The 18,238-nt window shown below is 43.4% G+C and overlaps 1 protein-coding gene and 1 long non-coding RNA gene across 8 annotated transcripts in view; one reads left to right on the top strand and one right to left on the bottom strand.

Moving 5' to 3' along the window:
- CD80 (CD80 molecule) overlaps window positions 1-15,525 on the bottom strand; it is a 31,168-nt gene extending 15,643 nt beyond the window's left edge. For 2 of the 7 annotated variants that reach the window (XR_012024514.1, XR_012024518.1), the window contains exons 1-3: window positions 8,140-9,048; window positions 6,839-6,949; window positions 20-337 (exon numbers count right to left, since the gene is read on the bottom strand). Coding sequence is in view for 2 of the 7 variants with exons in the window: in XM_072812431.1 (XP_072668532.1) it covers window positions 20-337; window positions 6,839-6,938 (418 nt within the window). In the remaining 5 variants the exon portion in view is untranslated. Of the gene's footprint in view, window positions 1-19; window positions 338-6,838; window positions 6,950-8,139; window positions 9,049-13,763; window positions 13,854-15,321 lie in introns of those variants that run through there. The other 5 variants (XR_012024517.1, XR_012024516.1, XR_012024515.1 and 2 more) reach the window with 5 other exon arrangements.
- LOC140625136 (uncharacterized) lies at window positions 939-17,929 on the top strand. Its single transcript, XR_012024519.1, has 4 exons — window positions 939-1,339; window positions 8,182-8,744; window positions 8,957-9,018; window positions 15,695-17,929. It is a non-coding gene; the product is annotated as an uncharacterized lncRNA (long non-coding RNA).
- The last annotated feature ends 309 nt before the right edge of the window (window positions 17,930-18,238 follow it).

Below are 18,238 nucleotides of genomic sequence, written 5' to 3'. Positions count from 1 at the left end.
TCAGAAAAATCCCACTGACCTCTGACCAATAACATCACCGAAGTCATGTGTTTCACTTTGTAAGACCTTTTTTCAGTCTTTTGAACGATACAGGTGTATTTGCCATTGTCTGACAGGCGCAGAGCCATAATCACGATGGAGAGGTTATTGGTGAAGTCAGCAAAGGTGCGATTCTCATACTTGGACCACACTTTCGTTTGTCCAGATGTGACAGCCAGCACCACTTCATCATCCTTTTGCCAATAGATTCGAACTTTCATCAGTTCTGTAGTGGAAATGTTGTAATCACAGGACAGTACTGCTACTTCTTTCACTGTCTTGTTCACCTGGATGATTCCTAAGGAGAGGCAAACAGAAAGGATTTTATGTCTATTAAATATGGAGTCCTGCACAAGCAGGAATTCAGAGTTGGCAATAACAGAACTCAGGGTGTTGTATCTAGTGGCTATGCATGATCAGAGAGTTCAGTTTGATTTTGATAATTTTAGTCCCCAGTGCTTTTTTTTATTGTGGTTAAAAAATTGTAAAATACACCATCTTAACCATTTTTTAAGTGTACAGTTCAGTGGTGTTAAGTATATTCCCGTTGTTATGAAACAGATCTCCAGATCTTTTCATCTTACAAATCTGCAACTCTGTATGCATTAAACAGCTCTCCTTTCTTTATCCCCCCAACCCCTTGGTAACCACCACTCAATGTTCTGTTTCTATGAATTTGACTACTTTAGATACTGCATATAACTGGAATCATGGAGCACTTTCTTTTTATGACTGGCTTATTTCATTTACCATAGTGTCCTCAAGGTTCATTCATGGTTTAGAATGTGCCAGAATCCTTTTCCTTCCTTTTTAAGGAATAATAAGCAAATGATTATATATATATATATATATATCACATCTTCTTTTCTATTCATATGTCTATGGACAGTGGGGGAGAAGGTCCACTAGTCCCAGAAGAAGGACTTTAAGAGACCTAGCACATGAATGCCAACTATGGGTAGACAATGTACTCAGCCGTGATGGGGGATATGGAAGTCACTAGAATGTGAGATCTTGAAGGGATGTCCATGTTCATTCATTTTGGTGTTCTTCTGGAAGGTTCTTAGGAAGCTGCCCCAGCTTTACAATTTCTGGTGCAGACCTTTCAGGCCACTTTCCTAGTTAACTGGTTTCCCCAATTTTTTAGGCCCAAGTTCCAGAACAGCAGGCCAACACCACCCACACCCCAGCCAAACCCCAATGTTGAGCTCTGCCTTGAGAAACAGAGTCCTTTTCTTCCCAGGCCTGGATTGACCTCATAACTTCAGGCTGAATTCTCCTCTCATCCCCACCAGACAAGGTATAGTTTACACCTCTAGACTATTTCTATCCTCTTCTGTGACCCTAAATTATCTATATCTCATCTTTATCTCTTTCAACTATCTGTAATCCATGTAACAGTTGGCCCCCATTTAAAATATTATGCCAATTTTCCTATCAGTGTATTTCAGAAAACCAACATTTCAGCATCCAAACTCCATCTTTTTGTTAGCTCCTAAGCCTTTGTCGGTAGCACCAAACTCCCCACTGTCAGACTCTGTCTTCTGATTTTTTTGGTCATTCTTCCTATCCTGGGCTTGATCTACAAGCAGAGTCCCTCAAGCCCAAGATCTTTCACAAGTAGCCACTGCCTCCCCCACCGGACAGTATCGTGTCATCATGCCCCACATCCCCCAGAGCCACACAGCATCCCCTGGCTGGGGTTGGGAGGGGTCCCCTATCTAGAGATCAAGTCTCCAGTTCCTCTCTCTCGTTATGGTAGGATCATGGAGCACTAGCCCCTTTCTATCTCAACAGCCATTCTTCAGGCCTTCACTTAAGAAATGAGTTTTGTGCTGGCAGTATCTTCACAACAATATAAAGTAACTCAGAATGATCTAAGGCACCCCTTTCAGCACTTGTGCCAAATGTTGCCAACCCCAGCTTTAAGCAGCATATCTGAAAAAAGGGTAGCCATGAAAAGATATACTCAAGGGGAGCATATAATAGCTAAATAACCCTAACTCTCTTTAAAAAGATACAGCAGAAGCAAGCTGATAGGTATAAGGAGCATGAACTATGGATTCCTATTGACTTGGCTCAGCCATTTGCTAATTAATCTGATTCCTCAGGGTATGATATGTACCTCCCAGGATCATTGTAAAATTAAATTCAGTTAAATGATATAAATGGAAAAATCCTGAGTATATACAAGTCTTCTGTAAGACTTTCCTTTCTTCTCTTTCCCAACTCTTGCTCCCAACTTCTACCCTCTGGTCCTTTCATTGCCCTCAGGGGTTATGTCAGATACACAGGACCCTGGTCTTGCTATGGGCCAAGCAGATACGACTTCAGAAATCAGCTCATTTATCTGGGATTCTAAATAGGATATTTCCCTATGATCTGTTGGTTCCTACCCAAAAAGAATCCAGAATTTCTAACTGATTTTGACATTAGCAAAAGAGGAATCTTAACTGAAAATGAGCTACTTTCAATGATGACTCTTAAGGAGTTTTTGTCCAGCCATCTGAGGAGAAGTGTGGGTGTTCCTCTAAAGGTCAGTAAAAATCAATGGGATCCTTAATGTTCCTATATGAAATCGGCTCACCACACACTCATGGTGAAGAAGAACCAGACTGAAAAGAGGAACTAAAAAAATCTTCTGAGCAGTTTGGAAATTCCACCAGGACCCGGCTTCCATACTCAGGCTTGCTGCATTTACAGATAACTGAAAGCTGTCTGAAGGGTTTGGTCTGCTTCAGTGGCTCTGAAGGGGAGAGTCAGGTCCCTGAAATCTGAGTATTACTGCCTAAACCCAGCTGAATTTTGACCTTGCTTCACCATTTTACAGATGGGGACACCTAGCAAAGTGGGTGTGAGAATTCCGCCCACATAACACGCCTCTGCTGTCCTGGGCACATGACAGGTACCAGTGCCCTCGCCAGGCATTCACACAGCCCAGTTCCTTGCTTTCCTCAGATTTCTGCTCTGGGATCCCCTTTGTCTGGTACTCTCCCTAACCAGCACCCCCTCCCAGACCTTATCCATTCTGCTGCTCATTAGTCCCTTGTCCTGATTTATTTCTCTTCAAGCTCATCTCTAGCACTAGTTACTTTTGAGGCTATGAGAGTGGGGGCTTTATCTGTTTAGTTCATTGCTCTACCTGCAGAATCTAGAATAAGGACTGGCCCATAGTAGGTGCTCAATTAATATTTGCTGGATGCATGGTTAGGCATTAGGAGATGAGATCTGGCTCCATCTGCTACACATTAGAATCATAACCTTGATTGAGTTGGTTCCTTGGGAATTTCTGCAAAATGGGCATGATACATTCTCCTCTAAGATTTCATGGAATTATCATGGGGACTGTATGAAACCCAGATGTAAAAGTGCTTTGCTAACTATAAAACACCATACAGATTTTTAAATGGGGCCATTCCTCTCATTCACAGCACATGATTTGTTGAATGGCACCCAGGATAGGGCGGAATCAATCTGGTAATCGGCTGACGACTGGACTGAGCCAAGCGCCCAGAGCTGGGCAGAGCAGCTCATATCCCCATGTGCTGTGATGTGTGTTATCTCACTGGGGCTTAAGTGTGCTTTTGAAATAACGGTGTTCTCTGACTCTATGGGAAACACATGTTAAATTCATAGAATAGCAAATACAGGAAAGCATAAAAGATATCTATAATCAATCCCATCATCTAGAGATCTACTGTTAATGGGCTGTGTATATCCCTCCAATGGGAGGGACTCTTTGGGACACTTCTAAGTGCTCTGCATGAGATTAACCAGCACCCATGGGGTTTGTGTGAGCCTTGGGCTTGGTGCTGGGAGAACAAGGAGAATAGGTATCTGCTCTCCAGCAGCTGACAGATTTGAGACCCGTCACCTGATTTTTGCACCACTTCTGACTTCTCTCCTCTTGAGACCTAGCCTATACACACTGTATAAATCTGATCCTTTATGTCCCCAAATGGTATTTAAGTCTCCAAAAAGCTCAGGGACACAGCAAGAACCGTGGCTCATAGGACCCCTTGGCTAGCAGCCTTCAGATAGTACAGGACAACAGGAAGAGTCTCTGTGACACTCTGGGGGCATTCTTTTCCCTCTGGCTCAGTCTCCCTCATGCCATAGACATGCAGGCAACACCTTTCCTGTGTCCCTGGCCCACAACCACCAAAGGCCTCTCCCCTTCCCTTAGACTTGTGCTTCCCTGAAAATGCCCCACTTCTGAGAGAAAGCTGCCCATGTCGGCCCCCCTGAGAGCGACCTGTTAGACCCTATGCTGTATAACTACCAGTTTCTGGAGTACGTGAGTCCAGTGTCTTTACCTCCACAGACCAAACCAGAAGTGGAGAGGAGTTCAGGCATCCCCTCCCTTTTCAGGACAAAGTGGTCACCTGTCCTGGGCAGCAATGGGTGGGGATAGGCGGAGTGCAGCTTCCTGGCCCAGACCAGGAGAGGAGGGTGTGTGGTAAATCCCTGTCCCTGAAGCAAAGGCCTCCATGATCTCACCCAGCCTTGCCTCCCACAGGCCATATGCAGCTCCCAGCTGCACCCAGTCTGCCAAACCCTCCCTGAGACTACACCACACATACACTCTCCAGTCTCCACATCTCCCTCTGACTCCAGTCACTTCGTCAAAGCTCTCTAAGACAGCCTCCTGACAGGTTTTACACAATCCCTCTGGCAGCCCCACAGGCCATTCCTTATGCTTTAGCAACACTTCTTTTTTCAAACATCATTTCAGAGCTTTACTACTCAAACCGAAGGTCTGTGGCCCAACAGCATTGGCATCACCTGAGGGCTTGTTAGAGATGCAGAATCTTAGGCCCCTCCCTGCCCCACCCTAGCAGAAACGTATTTTTCAAAAAATTATGCCTACTTTATTTCAGAGCATTTTAGGTTCACAGCAAAATGAATGGAAAGTAAAGAGAGCTCCCATATACTCCATCCCCTTGGTGCACACAGCCGCCCCTTCCCTAGACATCTTCTGCCAGAGGGTACATTTGGGACAATCAATGAATCTTCATTAACACATCATTACCACTCAAAGTCTGCAGTTTACTTTAGGGATCATTCTTGACACTATACATCTAATGGGTTTTCACCAACGTAAAATGACACGTATCCACCATTATAGTATCATACTGAGTCTCCTCTCCTCATTGCCCTGTGCTGGAAACTGCTTTCAACATACCAGGTGATTGGTATGTATACCTGACGTGTAAGCAGCATTGGTATAGACCATGTCAGTCCTTAAAACCCTTCCGCGGCTTCCCAGTGCCCTCCAGACAACATTCAGATTCCTGACCATGGCCTTTAAGCACTGTGGAGTCTGGTCCCTGCCTCCACTTACCCCACCATGTCCACTGTCTTCACTTCCCCTCTCCTCTGTTTCTTTCGTATGTGGCTCTTCCGCCTTCACCCAACTCACTCTAACCACCCTCTTCTCTGGCAGAGAAAGACACTGTACATCCTTCGTACATTCATTTGAGTGTTTCTTTGATTAATTTTCATGTTCTTCCTAATGACCGTAAATTCCATGAAGGCAAAAGCCATGTCAGTCTTGCTCACAACTTGTCCCCAGGACCAAGAAAAGTATCCTCCACATAGGAAATGCTCAATATTTGTTGAATTAATATGAGTAAACAAAAGAAAGAACCCTTGTGCCAGACTCATCCTTACCTTTGTGCCTCTGTGCTGTTGCCCCACCCAGAATTCTCCTACCATCACCCATCCTCCACCATAAAGCCTGCCAGCTGCCTTAGCCCGTCCTGGCCCCATCTGTCCAGGTCTTGGCCCCTCACAGTCAGGACCAGACACTGCACTGCTCTTCACTTGCTTGTAGGTTAGTTTTGCCTTCTTCAACTAACACACTCAAATCTCCTAGAGGGCCGGAATCCCAGGTTCAGTTTTTGAGTACATAGTAGGTGTTCAAACATAAGTTGCTCATGGATTTGTTTGTCGACTCGGTACAGAAATAATAAAATCTGAATGTAGCTGTAGGACAAAGTGCTTTCCTAAATATTTTTCTTTAGCTCAAAGATCATCTTCTGCTTGCCCCTGACTAATTTCCCTGGTATAATTGCTAAAACCCTAGTTTTAATTTTATATTTTCTTTCTCTTTTTCATCGGTACTTTCCCCGCCCCCCATACACACATATTTCTAGGAAGCCTGTATAAATTTCTTTCTAAATATTTTAAAATTCTTTGGACTCTCTCAGAAGATTCATTAGCTCCCCCAGCTTCCCAGAAGAAAATTAGAACTGTTGCAAATGTCATATAAGTGTAAAATATATACAATTTCTGATGCATAAATTATAAAACTTAAGTCATGGTTCTCTTGGTTCAGCAGCCATGTAAAATAGCAGGTTTTCCAGCCCAGGACAGAAAATGTACTACTAGCACCACTGTAGGCCAGTAATCCAGCACCCAAACTCCTCTCCCGTCCTTCTTCCTCCGTCCCTCACACTTAGACATTCCGGTTGATGCCTGCAGTGCAGACATACTTCAAGTGAGCAGCTCGTAAGACAAGGAGCTGTGAAGCCAAGCTGTGCTGAAGCCAAAGCCTTCTCTTTACTTGGGAGAAACAAGGTGGCATGCTGATCAGCAGAAAGAAGATCTTTTGTTTTGACTTTAAAAATAAAGTCAGAACCATTCTTCAGCAGGATGAGCCCCACTCTTCTTAACAGCCCCCTGGATCCAGCCCTTGAAGCCCAGCCTGGAGGGTGGCAGAGAGGGACAACACAGAAAACCCCACCTCCTAAACCCTGAAGCAGCAAACTGAGTCAAGTTCCTGAAAGTTCCTTACCTGAACAGAAGTAAAAGAGACTAGCTAGCACCAAGAGCTGAGAGACCTTGAGATATGGGTGTTTGAGTGGTGGTGTTCTCCACTTCGCTGTGTAATCCATGGCTTCTGCTGCTTAGGGTAGAGAACAAAAACAATTTCAAACCAAGTGAAACCTGGGTACCTCCCAGTAAGCGCCACGCAGGAGCAGAAGACAATTCAATTGCCTCACACAGAGGGTTCTCCTATGATGTTTGCAAAAACACCATGGATGGTATACCTGGGTCTCCAAACTCCTGAATATAAAAGATTGTGGATTTATTTTCACAACTTGAAAAGGAAAAAAATTAAAATCACCCAGGAAAGAAGGTTGGCCTCATGTGGGTTATAAAGCTCCCTGGTTGTCTGCCTGAAATGAGTCAGAAGCTTTTAATCTGAGCATTCTCTAAACCACACAATCTCAAGGGCAAAGCAAAGGTTGGGGGAACTCCGAGGAGGTGATCCTGTTTTGTATATGTTCCCAAAACTAACCGCAGGTCTCCCATGGAATTGTTCTGCTTAATGGGGACAATAAGACTTTGGTAAGAGGACAGAGGATTTTAAGAGTCCTCAATAGCAGTTAGCCAAAATTCAGAACCTCTTCAAAACATACCAAGAAACACATAGCACCAGTGAGATCCTATTTCGTCCAAGGCAGGACTGAAATTATAAAACTACTTCCTTCTCAACACATTAACGTAAAAGAAGTACCTCCATTCTTAAAGACCCCATGCGAAGAATACGTCTTAAACTGGCAGAGGATCTGAATCAACAGAAATCTGTTTGTAAAACGGGAAAAGATGTATTACAAAAAATACTTATTTATATAACGTATACCGCATGAGGAAGCTGTTTTTTTTTTTCAGTAAATTTACAAAATTTAGAACTGAAAATGAATGTCGTGCTCCACTGTGATCTTCTGAGGTTGCCACCACAGACATAGTCCAATGCTACTCAGAAGCCATTCAGGACCCCTCTTTGGGAACCACCCCAGAGCTCATTTTCCAGCCACACTTGACTATTTTATTAGCCACACTCCATTTTAATCAGGATTAGTTTGCATTTGCTTCTTCACCAGAATTTTTTGAGCCATAACTCTGTTGATGATTCACCAACCAAGCTGGGAAGCCCCAGCCCCCCGTAAGAATGAGACCCCAGGCAGGATCTTCTGGAAGTATGCATCTTGAAGATAGAAATGATAGTATGTTTATTTAAAAAGCAGTCGGGTTGTTGGTAACTATCCCTATCAAGCTATCCCATATGAAGATAACAGTAAATGTACTTACCTGCTGAAGGATAACTCCTCTTTTTTTTTTTTCTTGTGTTAGAACAAAACAAAACAAAACGTCAAAGGATGAGGCCCCAGTTCTGAGATGTTCCTTTCTTGCTGTCTCCAAAATAATGGCAAGTTGCTCAGCTTTTCTTTGGGTGATATACCAGAGGCAATCCCCTTTCCAACTTCCTTTTACTCGCTGGAAGATCTAGCTGATGTTCATTACCAGCAGTATTTAAGTCAAAGCAGGGGATGTGTAGATGTTATGTATAACTTGAGGAAGCTGGTTCTGCTGTCCCTTTTTGTCAGCCACCTCAGAAAGTGTGGCTAGGACAAAGCACACAGCCCCTCCCTCACCATCTCTCACCATCTCTCATAAAAAGTCTCAAGAGCAGAGCAGCCTGTGGGAGAGTGGGAGGGGCAGGCTCATTGGCTTTGGGTTAGATTGTGAAATCTGTGAACCAGCTGTTTCTTTTTTCTTTTTTTCCAAAGATTTTATTTATTTATTTATTCATGAGAGACACGGAGAGAGAGGCAGAGACACAGGAAGAGGGAGGAGAAGCAGGCTCCAGGCAGAGAGCCCAGTGCAGGACTTGAGGATCACACCCCGAGCCAAAGGCAAGTCACTCAACCACTGAGCCACCCAGGCATCCCGAACCAGCTGTTTCTAAGTTGTTCTCAAGTTTTGTTTTAGCACCCAGTAACCACCTTGCTACTCAACAGTCATGTCACTGCAGGAGTGGGCGGTCTACCTTGTATGTAGTGGCCACTTTTTGGAGAGTGCTGAGTTCAATAGACGGCCCTTAACTGCACCTCTATTATCTTCACAGACTGGACTTTCCAGCAGCCATGTTGGACAGGAGCGCCATAGACGAAGTTGAGGGCACCTCAGGTGAGCACAATGACAGAACCGAGGGATAGGGTGAGGAAGATTTTAGGTAGTCCCCTAAACCCCCACCCCCCACCCCTGGACTCTTATTTTCAATCAGCCTGCTACCCCTGTGTAGAATTTTGGAGCATTCTGTGGGTAAACAGCTGACTCATGCTGGCCCAGTGAACCTGTTTTGCACAAATAGAACCTGATAGCACCTTGCCTGGGCCTGTACCTTTTACGGTCTGCTCCTGGCCCCAGGGCTCCTCTTTTGCTTTGGCATGAGATATCTTTGCAAGTTCTCTACTTAAACGTGTGCAGCCTGGGAATATGGTGGTAGTCAGTGCCCATGGAGTACTCCTGACCAGATGGGATTGGAAGCTGACAGCTTCCAGGTGGAGAGTTCTGAGAAACATTTCATGAGGGTCTTCAGAAGGTCCCAGTGGGATTGAGTACCAGCTGTCTGTGGCAGAGGCCAGTGTGGTAAACCACCCTTGTCCTGGAGTTTCTTTCTTCCCTAAGTCCTCCTGTGTTCTACACCACTGGACTGCATCCCCAATAAACTAGACTTTTGTTTCCAGCTTTGCTTTCTGAATACTCTAGGTTAAGGCAAGAGGGATGCTCTCGTGGTTTTCCATCTAAATTTGTAAAAGTAGGCCCTCATATCCCTCCCATCTTGTCCATCTTTCTGTAGAGGTAGAAACGTGGCACTGGAAACAGATGTGTTGTAATGTGGGGTGGCAGGGGTGGCAGCAGCTTTTACTGAACAAACGTGGCCTCTTCTACTTCCTGTCTATTGGCAAACACACCGTCTCTTCCAAGGCAGCCAGAAAGAGCAAAGAGAGTAGGAAACAGGGAAGGCAGAGGCATCTTGCTTCAACCCAGTGACAGGTTTGTGGCAGGGTTCAGTGGGTGGCTGCTCTGTCAATCTTAGATTTGGAATATTCAAGCTCTATAAAGTGTGCCAGGCAAGACTTTATATGACAGGGGCCCATTACATTTTCATCTTCTCTGCGAGGGAAAAAAGCTTGGTGAGCATTTTCATGCATCTGTGTCTTGGTCTGTGCATCTCAGCTGCATTATTTTGAATAATGAGGAGGAAGGATGTAACAACTTCTACCTTGCAGTTGCAGTGATCTTCAGCCTCTCCGTGCAGGGGCTGATGCTCTCCTCTGGCTCCTTTCACTGCTTCATTCAAATTTGCTTATAACCTGCACCCAGCATGGGGTGGCTAGATCTAGGCTTTAAGACACCTTAAGTTCCCAAGCAGTGCCACAGTATGCTAAAGCTGGTGGAAACGTCATCAGTGTTAAGAGTGGTCACCTCTTCCTCTTTGAATATTGTCACACTCTTTCTGATTCTCTGAAACAGAAATCACTGGAATTCTTAAAGTGAAAAGAGAAGTGGAAATTCAGAGTTAACCCCTGTCCAAACTATCCCACTGCCCCTCTTCTGCCTACATTTGGTGCTATATTCTCTCTGCCTGAAAACAACTGACTGTTCCTTAACAGTTCCTCCAACTATTTCTAGATGCCTTTCCCTGCTCTCTGTCCATCCAAACATCTTCCTTCCTGAAAGGACCAGACCAAATGCCAGTTCCTCAAGAAGCTCTCGTTAAGTCTTCTAATCCCTATCTGCTCTTTCTGTTCTCATATATGCACCACTCCTTTGGCATGTCAAGACAATTCCCCTAAAATTTATTGAGTTTGTACTGTAAGCCTGGAACTGTGCCAAGGACTGGGCATACAAAGATGAGTAGATTGGGAAAAATAAGAACAAGGTGGAGGGACCGTAAGCAAAAGAAGCAAGCAATAGCAGAAAAAAGGAGCAGAGCAATCAGCTGAATTGGAGTCTGCAGAATGGGAAGATGCCTCCCACCCTACACCTCCCCCAGAGCAGTAGCTCATGGCTATAAGTCACTAGTTCCTAACCTTGGATTGGGAGATCCAGCCACCAGTAGATTTTTTTTTAAAGATTTTATTTATTTATTCATGAGACACACACACACACACACACACAGAGAGAGAGAGAGAGAGAGAGAGAGAGAGAGAGAAGCAGAGACACAGGCAGAGGGAGAAGCAGGCTCCATGTAGGAGCCTGATGTGGGACTCGATCCCGAGTCTCCAGGATCAGGCTCTGGGCTGAAGGGGGCACTAAACCGCTGAGCCACCCGGGCTGCCCCCACCAGTAGATTTTAAGCCCTTCTTTGGCACGCTCCCTACCAGATGACCTCGGCCTCTCTGCTCAGCTGCCTAGCCGAATCCCCAGCTCCCCTCCCAGGGTTTGCGATGGGGCTCTGATGCTCCACTTCCACCGGCTGGCTTTCAGTGGGTAAAACTACAGCCTCCAGAAAACAGAAAGCACCTATTCCTGCGGTGAAGCTTGGGGTGGGGAATCTAAAAAGAGTGAAACCACTGACTTCACAATGGCAGCTGGTTTTGGCATAGTGGTGTCAGGCCCCTAGAGAGTCCCTCAACCTCCCCCCGCCGTAGACCCGATAAATCAGTATGAAGCTGGAGGGAGTTATTCTGAGAGCACTGTTAAAGCTCTTCACTCCATCAAATGCTGCCTTCGTGGTGGGTACTTGCTCTCTGCAGAGGCTTCAAATAGTCAAATTCCTTCTCGCGTTCAAATAGCAGCTGAATGTCTGTGCAAGGTGTGCTTTAACAGGTGCCATTTCTGGGAAGCCCTGCTGAGAGATAAATTTCCCTTTCCATTCAAGCTATGCAATTTCTCTTTAATTTTATGAATAGAATTCAACTACTACTCTCTGTCCGCCTTTTTGAAGCCTGGTGACCATGACCTTTTGCTTTGACCTTTTGGTTTTCCCCGTCAGTTTATATTACATTGTCCATAAGAAACAAATGACAACTGTTACTTCACTTTTCAGAAAAATATTCCACGAAGAAGAAAGAGGAGAAGGGGGAGGAAGGAAGGAGAAGAGGAGAAGGAGAAAGGAGGAGGAAGGTGAAGGAGGGTGTTTACTCCATTTTAGGGGTCGATAAATAACTTAGTGTGTTTAAGCAGCAAATAACACGCTCCCGTTAAATCTTTAATTCACATAACCTTTAATTTACTGAAGTTTGCTTTCGTGGCACTACACTGTCCCATTTTGAAAACACGAAGATCAGAGACACCTGGGTGGCTCCATGGTTGAGCTCCTGCCTTTGGCTCAAGGTGTGATCCCAGGGTCCTGGCATCGAGACCCCCATCAGGCTCCCTGCAGGGAGCCTGCTTCTCCCTCTGCCTGTGTCTCTGCCTCTCTCTCTCTGAATCTCTCATAAATAAATTAATTAATTAAATCTTTTTAAAAAATGAAAGCACCAAGATCATTTCTGGGTTCTCCTCCTGCCTGGTGCTTGGCTTCTTACCGTGTTTCTCAGGGGACAAGGAAAGTGAAATAGAAAACTGAAAAGAGTGACTTTTGTAAATTTGTTAATGGCTCTGGTGGACAGTGTGGGTGAGGGAGTGGCATTCAACGGCTGTAGTGACCCTTAATTCCCCCAAATCCTAGAACAAGGATTGGCCAGGATTCCAGGGCAGGTCCTACCCTCAGACACAGAAGCCTCAACTTTCCCCAACAGTGTTTGTCTCTTCTTTTCTTAAAGGGTCAAGCAATAAAACACTGTAAGCTCCTTTGACAGGTGCCCTTTCTAGTTTTGTCAGAAAAAAATTCTTTCCTAAACACAACCAAACTCTCTCCTGCTTTGCCTTAAGATTATGTTCTCTCCTTCAGTCATCCACAGAAGGGGGGGGGGGCATTTATGTCCATTACAAGCTCAAAACAAATTAATAGAAACACTGCAAGACGATAGAGAATCATTTCGAACCTCCTCAAAACCACTCCTCAAAACAACTCCGGACTGCGTGAAAAAAAAAACCCTCAGCTCTGCATTGCTCTTTTCTCTGAGTTACCAGTTTGGCAGCCTTTTTATTATTGCTTGTTACTTTTCTCTGCATCCATTTTTCTACCTGTAGTTTGAATCTGAATGTAATAATATATCAATAGGGATCTGGGTTCATTTAGAAAGAATCCACATTGGGACACCTGGGTGGCTCAGCGGTGTCTGCCTTTGGCTCAGGGCGTGATCCTGGGGGTCCTGGGACTGAGTCCCACACTGGGCTGCCTGCAGGGAGCCTGCTTCTCCCTCTGCCTGTGCCTCTGTGTCTTTCATGGAGAAATAAATTTTTTTTTTTAAAGAAGGAATCCACATAAATAATTCCTGGCCATGGTATGTCATATTTTCACTCATTATTTCCACGATTTCCACTCAATATTTCCACATATTTCCGTGAATATTGTTGCCATTTTCACCTTCCTACTGATGTATATTTAGCTAATTGCTTTGGGCTGAGAAAATGCCAACTTAAAGTTGCATTTTTGGTTTTACTTTTTTTTTTCTTCTCCCATGTGTTTTTTAGGTTATTTCTGGGCTTCTGGCAATTTTAGTTTATCTTTTTAATTATGCATCAAAAATCAGCCCAGGTGTAATTTTCTCTGGATGCCTTCTATGAACACTCTAAGCTGTTAATGTCTCTTTCATATCTGCTGATCTTAGATCTTGAACATTTTGTCACAGTCCAAGTGGCCTAATGTCATTATACCCTACCAAGTCTCCTGTGTCACATGATTTTGGCCTTACCTCTGTAACTGCAAGGAGCAGCTAGCAGAGTGCCATGCTATATTAGTAAGGATTCTCTAAAGAACCAGAACCAAAAAGTATACATATGGAGGGAAAGAGGTTTATTTTAAGGAACCAACTCACCTGATTGTGGAGGTTGGCAAGTCCAAATCTGTGAAGTAGGCTAGCAGGCTGGATGGAGATCCAGGAAAGAGCAGATGCTGTAGCTCAACTCTGTCGTTGCAAAATGAATAAACCTTTTAGAATTTTTGTTTTAAAGACTTTACTTATTTATTCAAGAGAGACACACAGAGAGAGAGAGAGGCAGAGACACAGGCAGAGGGAGAAGCAGGCTCCCTGTGGGGAGCCCAATGTGGGACTCGATTCTGGATCCTGGGATCATGACCTGAGCCAAAGGCAGATGCTCAACCACTGAGCCACCGAGGCTTTCTTTTTTAGAATTTCTAAAAAAGAAAAGGAAGAGAGTTTTATTTGAACCCGAGTTAGGACAGCTGCCTGGGATACACAATCTTCACAAAGACAGGGCTCCTGTAAGGGAACATTGAATAGGGTTATGTACTTTTTTACATAGAAAGTTACAAATTCTGGGAAGCCTGGGTGGCTCAGCGGTTGAGTGTCTGCCTTCAGCCCAAGGTGTGATCCCGGGGTCTCAGGACCGAGTCCCACATCGGGCTCCCTGCATGGAGCCTGCTTCTCCCTCTGCCTGTGTCTCTGCCTCTCTCTCTGTCTCTCATGAATAAAAATAAATAAAATATTTAAAACAGGGGATCCCTGGGTGGCTCAGCGGTTTAGCGTCTGCCTTTGGTCCAGGGCGCGATCCTGGAGTCCCGGGATTGAGTCCCATGTCAGGCTCCCTGCATGGGCCTGCTTCTCCCTCCTCCTGTGTCTCTGCCTCTCTCTCTCTCTCTATGTCTATCATAAATAAATCTTTAAAAAAAATCTTTAAAACAAAAAGTTACAAATTCTTAGACACAGCACTTCAGAATGTTGCAGACCTTAAGTTTCTAATATATGCAGGATCGTATGACTAATCTTCTGGGAAGGAGGGAAATTTCTTACTTTTTCTTGTCTTTTGTGTTCAGAAAATACCTTTTTGGTGATTTTCTTTCATCAAGCAGATGTACAATGTGGGCTCTGGGCAGAAATAGAGCACGTGCTTTGAGGTCCTGCCGAATCAATTTGACTTGGTAAATATTAAAGTATAGCTTCCCTAGGAGCCCAGGAGCAGGGCCCACAAACATTAAAAGTTGAAAACTTGGGGTTCCTGGGTGGCTCAGTCAGTCAGGCACCTGCCCTCTGCTCAGGGTCCTGGGATCCAGCCCCCCATCGGGCTCCCTGCTACTTCTCCCTCTCCCTCTGCAGCTTCCCCTGCTTCCCACACACACTCTCTCTCTCTCAAATAAATAAATAAAATCTTAAAAATAAAAATTTTTTAAAAGTTGAAAAACTTCCTTTATCAAGTCTCAAGACAGTCTGCTGGCATTATTCCTCCGTCCATGGTGGAGGTCAGTCTTTTTTTCTCTTAAGGCCTTCCACTGAATTGGTCAGGATTGCTGGCATCATGGAATATCATTGGCTTTCCTCAATATCTACTGATTTCAGTGTTCATCCCATCTAAAAACTACCTTCACAGAAACATCTAGAAAAATGTTTGACCAAATATCTGGGTATCATTGCTTACCCCAAGGTAATATGCTCGCCGAGTTTTCTGAATTGAGTTGATGTTACAGGATCTGTGAACAGTGGCTTTGGGCTTCCAATTTCTCCTGTACTAGCTTTTTTTCTGTTTTCTTCTAAAAAGCCTCTACTTCATTTTCTTCTCCACTGTGTCGTTTTAGCAAGAGTATATTGAACTGTTCTGTGGTATGATTTCCTTTGAATCTTTTTGTTATTTTGTGTCTGTTAGAGAGTTCAAGGGGCCCTGCCTATTAACCATTTCCTGTTACCAAGTGCACAAAGCTTTTTTTCTCTCTCTCGCTCTCAAGCTTTAACTAGGTGTGGTATTACTTGGGACCATGAAGTGGCAAAGATTTGTTTAATTTCCTGTTTTTCAGTTATTTGTGCTTCTGTTTTCCTTGGAATGAACCAGCTTTGACTACCTTGGCTGGAGAACAACAAAACAGCAAGGCTTCATTTTCTTTGTATCGCTATGAAAGGGAGTTTATTCCAGAGGCACTATCTTATCTGAGCATTTGGAATTAATGATATTAAAAATACTATCACTAATGACAGAAATGCTCACAATGTAAAGCTTAGTGGTTAAAAATAATATAAAGTTGTATATACAAAATGATCCAATTTTTTTCAAGAAACGTGCATAAGATAAAGACTACATATAGTATGAGTGAGAAAATGTGAGTCGTTCTGTTTTTTTCTATATTTTCTAAAATTTCTTTATACACATTAACATATAAAAATTCTAATTGTGAAATATTAAAAGTTTCTCCTTAGTCCTGGCAAACTCTCCCATTACTCTCTTCAGAGGTAATCATAATCATTATTAACAACTTGATGTGTATCCTTTCAGCCATTTTCTCTCACACACAGAGTTTTTTTTTTTTTTTTTTTTTTTTTACATAAGATCATATATATTCTTCATTTTAAAATTTGATTTTGGGGGGACACCTGGGTGGCTCAGTGGTTGAGAGTCTGCCTTATACTCGGGGCGTGATCTCTGAGTTCTGGGATCAAGTCCCGCATCGGGCTCCCGGCATGGAGCCTGCCTCTCCCTCTGCCTGTGTCTCTCATGAATAAATAAATAAAATCTTTTAAAAATAAATAAATAAAATTCGATTTTTTTTTTAACCTACAAATGTCTCTAAGCTCTTTCCATGTAAGCTTATTTACCCAAAGTCTTATTTAAATATCTACCTCATGGTTTTGAACAGTTCCATAATTGTGCCATGATTTAGGAGGAGGAAATGCATACTCCCTACATGGGACATATTGAAGTTATTTTCAACTTTCTTCTATTAGAAACAATTCTGCAAAGAACATTCAGGAACATTTATCTTCATGAACATGTGTGGCTATTTCTTTAGGAGAGTTTTCCCAACATTTCTGCTGGAAGTATGTATTTTATCATTAAAAAAATGTAAACAAGGACGCCTGGGTGGCTCAGTCAGTTAAGCATCTGCCTTCAGCTCAGGTCATGATTTTGGAGTCCTGGGATGAGCCCCACATAGGGTTCCCTGCTCAGCGGGGAATCTACCTCTCCCTCTCAATCTACCCCTGCCCCAGCTCATGCTTTCTCTTGCTCTCTCTCAAATAAATATTTTTTTAATGTAAACATTTCATTAAAAAACATTTTTAAAATATCATGAGTCAGCAGCCTAAAATGAGATCACATGCCTGGGTCCATTTCATGAGAGAGGGTTCTGAGTCAGGGTCTAGCGTATACCTGGTACACAGTAGGTGTTTAATGTCTGTGGGATATATAGAGATCACTCCCAGACATTGTTAACAGCTCTTTATTAAAAGTGCCTTTATTGGAATGCCTGGATGGCTCAGCAGTTGAGTGTCTGCCTTTGGCTCAGGGGGTGATCCTGTGGTCCTGGGATGGAGTCCCACATCGGGCTCCCCACAGGGAGCCTGCTTCTCCCTTGCCTATGTCTTTGCCTCTCTCTCTCTCTCTCTATCTCTCATGAGTAAATAAATAAAATATTTTTTTAAAAAAGAAAAGTACCATTATTTCCACCTTACAGATGAAACATCTCAGAGATCGGGTCTGAGTCCCATAAGTTTGTTTCTCAGTAAAAACCTCAAGATGGCAAATAATACTTGATTGGTGAGTAATGAAGTCTTCAGTATGTCTTCTTCAGTAAAACTGGGGAAGAGGACCTAAATCTCCAACACCTTTGTCTTTCCAGTATCTATACTAATGTCTAGCACCAGTAAAATGCCAGATAAATATTAGTTTTTCTTGGCAGAACAGAATTCACTCTTTCCTTTATGAACAAAATCTTGGGTTTTGTATATGTATCCACTTCTCAGGGAAGATGTTTTATCCTTGATCAAAGAGGAACTCATAATCTAACTTGCCTGCCAGTGATCGGTTTAGTCTCAGAGCTGGGCACAGGAAGAGGCTTTCCTAATAGTTTCTTCATCCTTGAAAGAAGAGACACCGTCTTTCTCATCAGAATTGTAATCGTAATTGGATTTTGGACCTGTCAGAGAAGTCAGCCTGGGGATAAAGCTAGCATGGTGAGAACAGCAGGGCAGAAAGATGGAAGAAATTGGATCTTTGATGATAGTAATTAACCCTGGGGATTTTCTGTTATCTAAGATTTTTTTTTGTCAGTCAATCTAGAAATGTCTAAACATTTTGTTATATAAGATAATAAGTGTCTTTATTATTTAAACCTTGTATGGGGAGTGGTGGGAGAGGGGAAGAGGGAGTATAACGGTTATATGCAGGTATTTGGAGCTAACTGACAAATTATTCTTTTGGTTTGTATGACCATGTCCTTGACGTCCCAGAAATATTTTCCAATTTTTGACCAAGGAGGAAAAAATGTCAGTAGGTCAACCTTAAAAATAAAATAGCCAGTTATTTTACCAGCAAAATGAGTTTATTCAGGAATAGCAGAGCAATTGCA

The sequence above is a fragment of the Canis lupus genome, chromosome 35, assembly GCF_048164855.1.
Source record: "Canis lupus baileyi chromosome 35, mCanLup2.hap1, whole genome shotgun sequence".
In the NCBI taxonomy this organism is placed as follows: Eukaryota; Metazoa; Chordata; class Mammalia; order Carnivora; family Canidae; genus Canis; species Canis lupus.
Note: the sequence above shows the minus strand (reverse complement) of the source record. Positions and strands in the feature narration are given on the sequence as shown.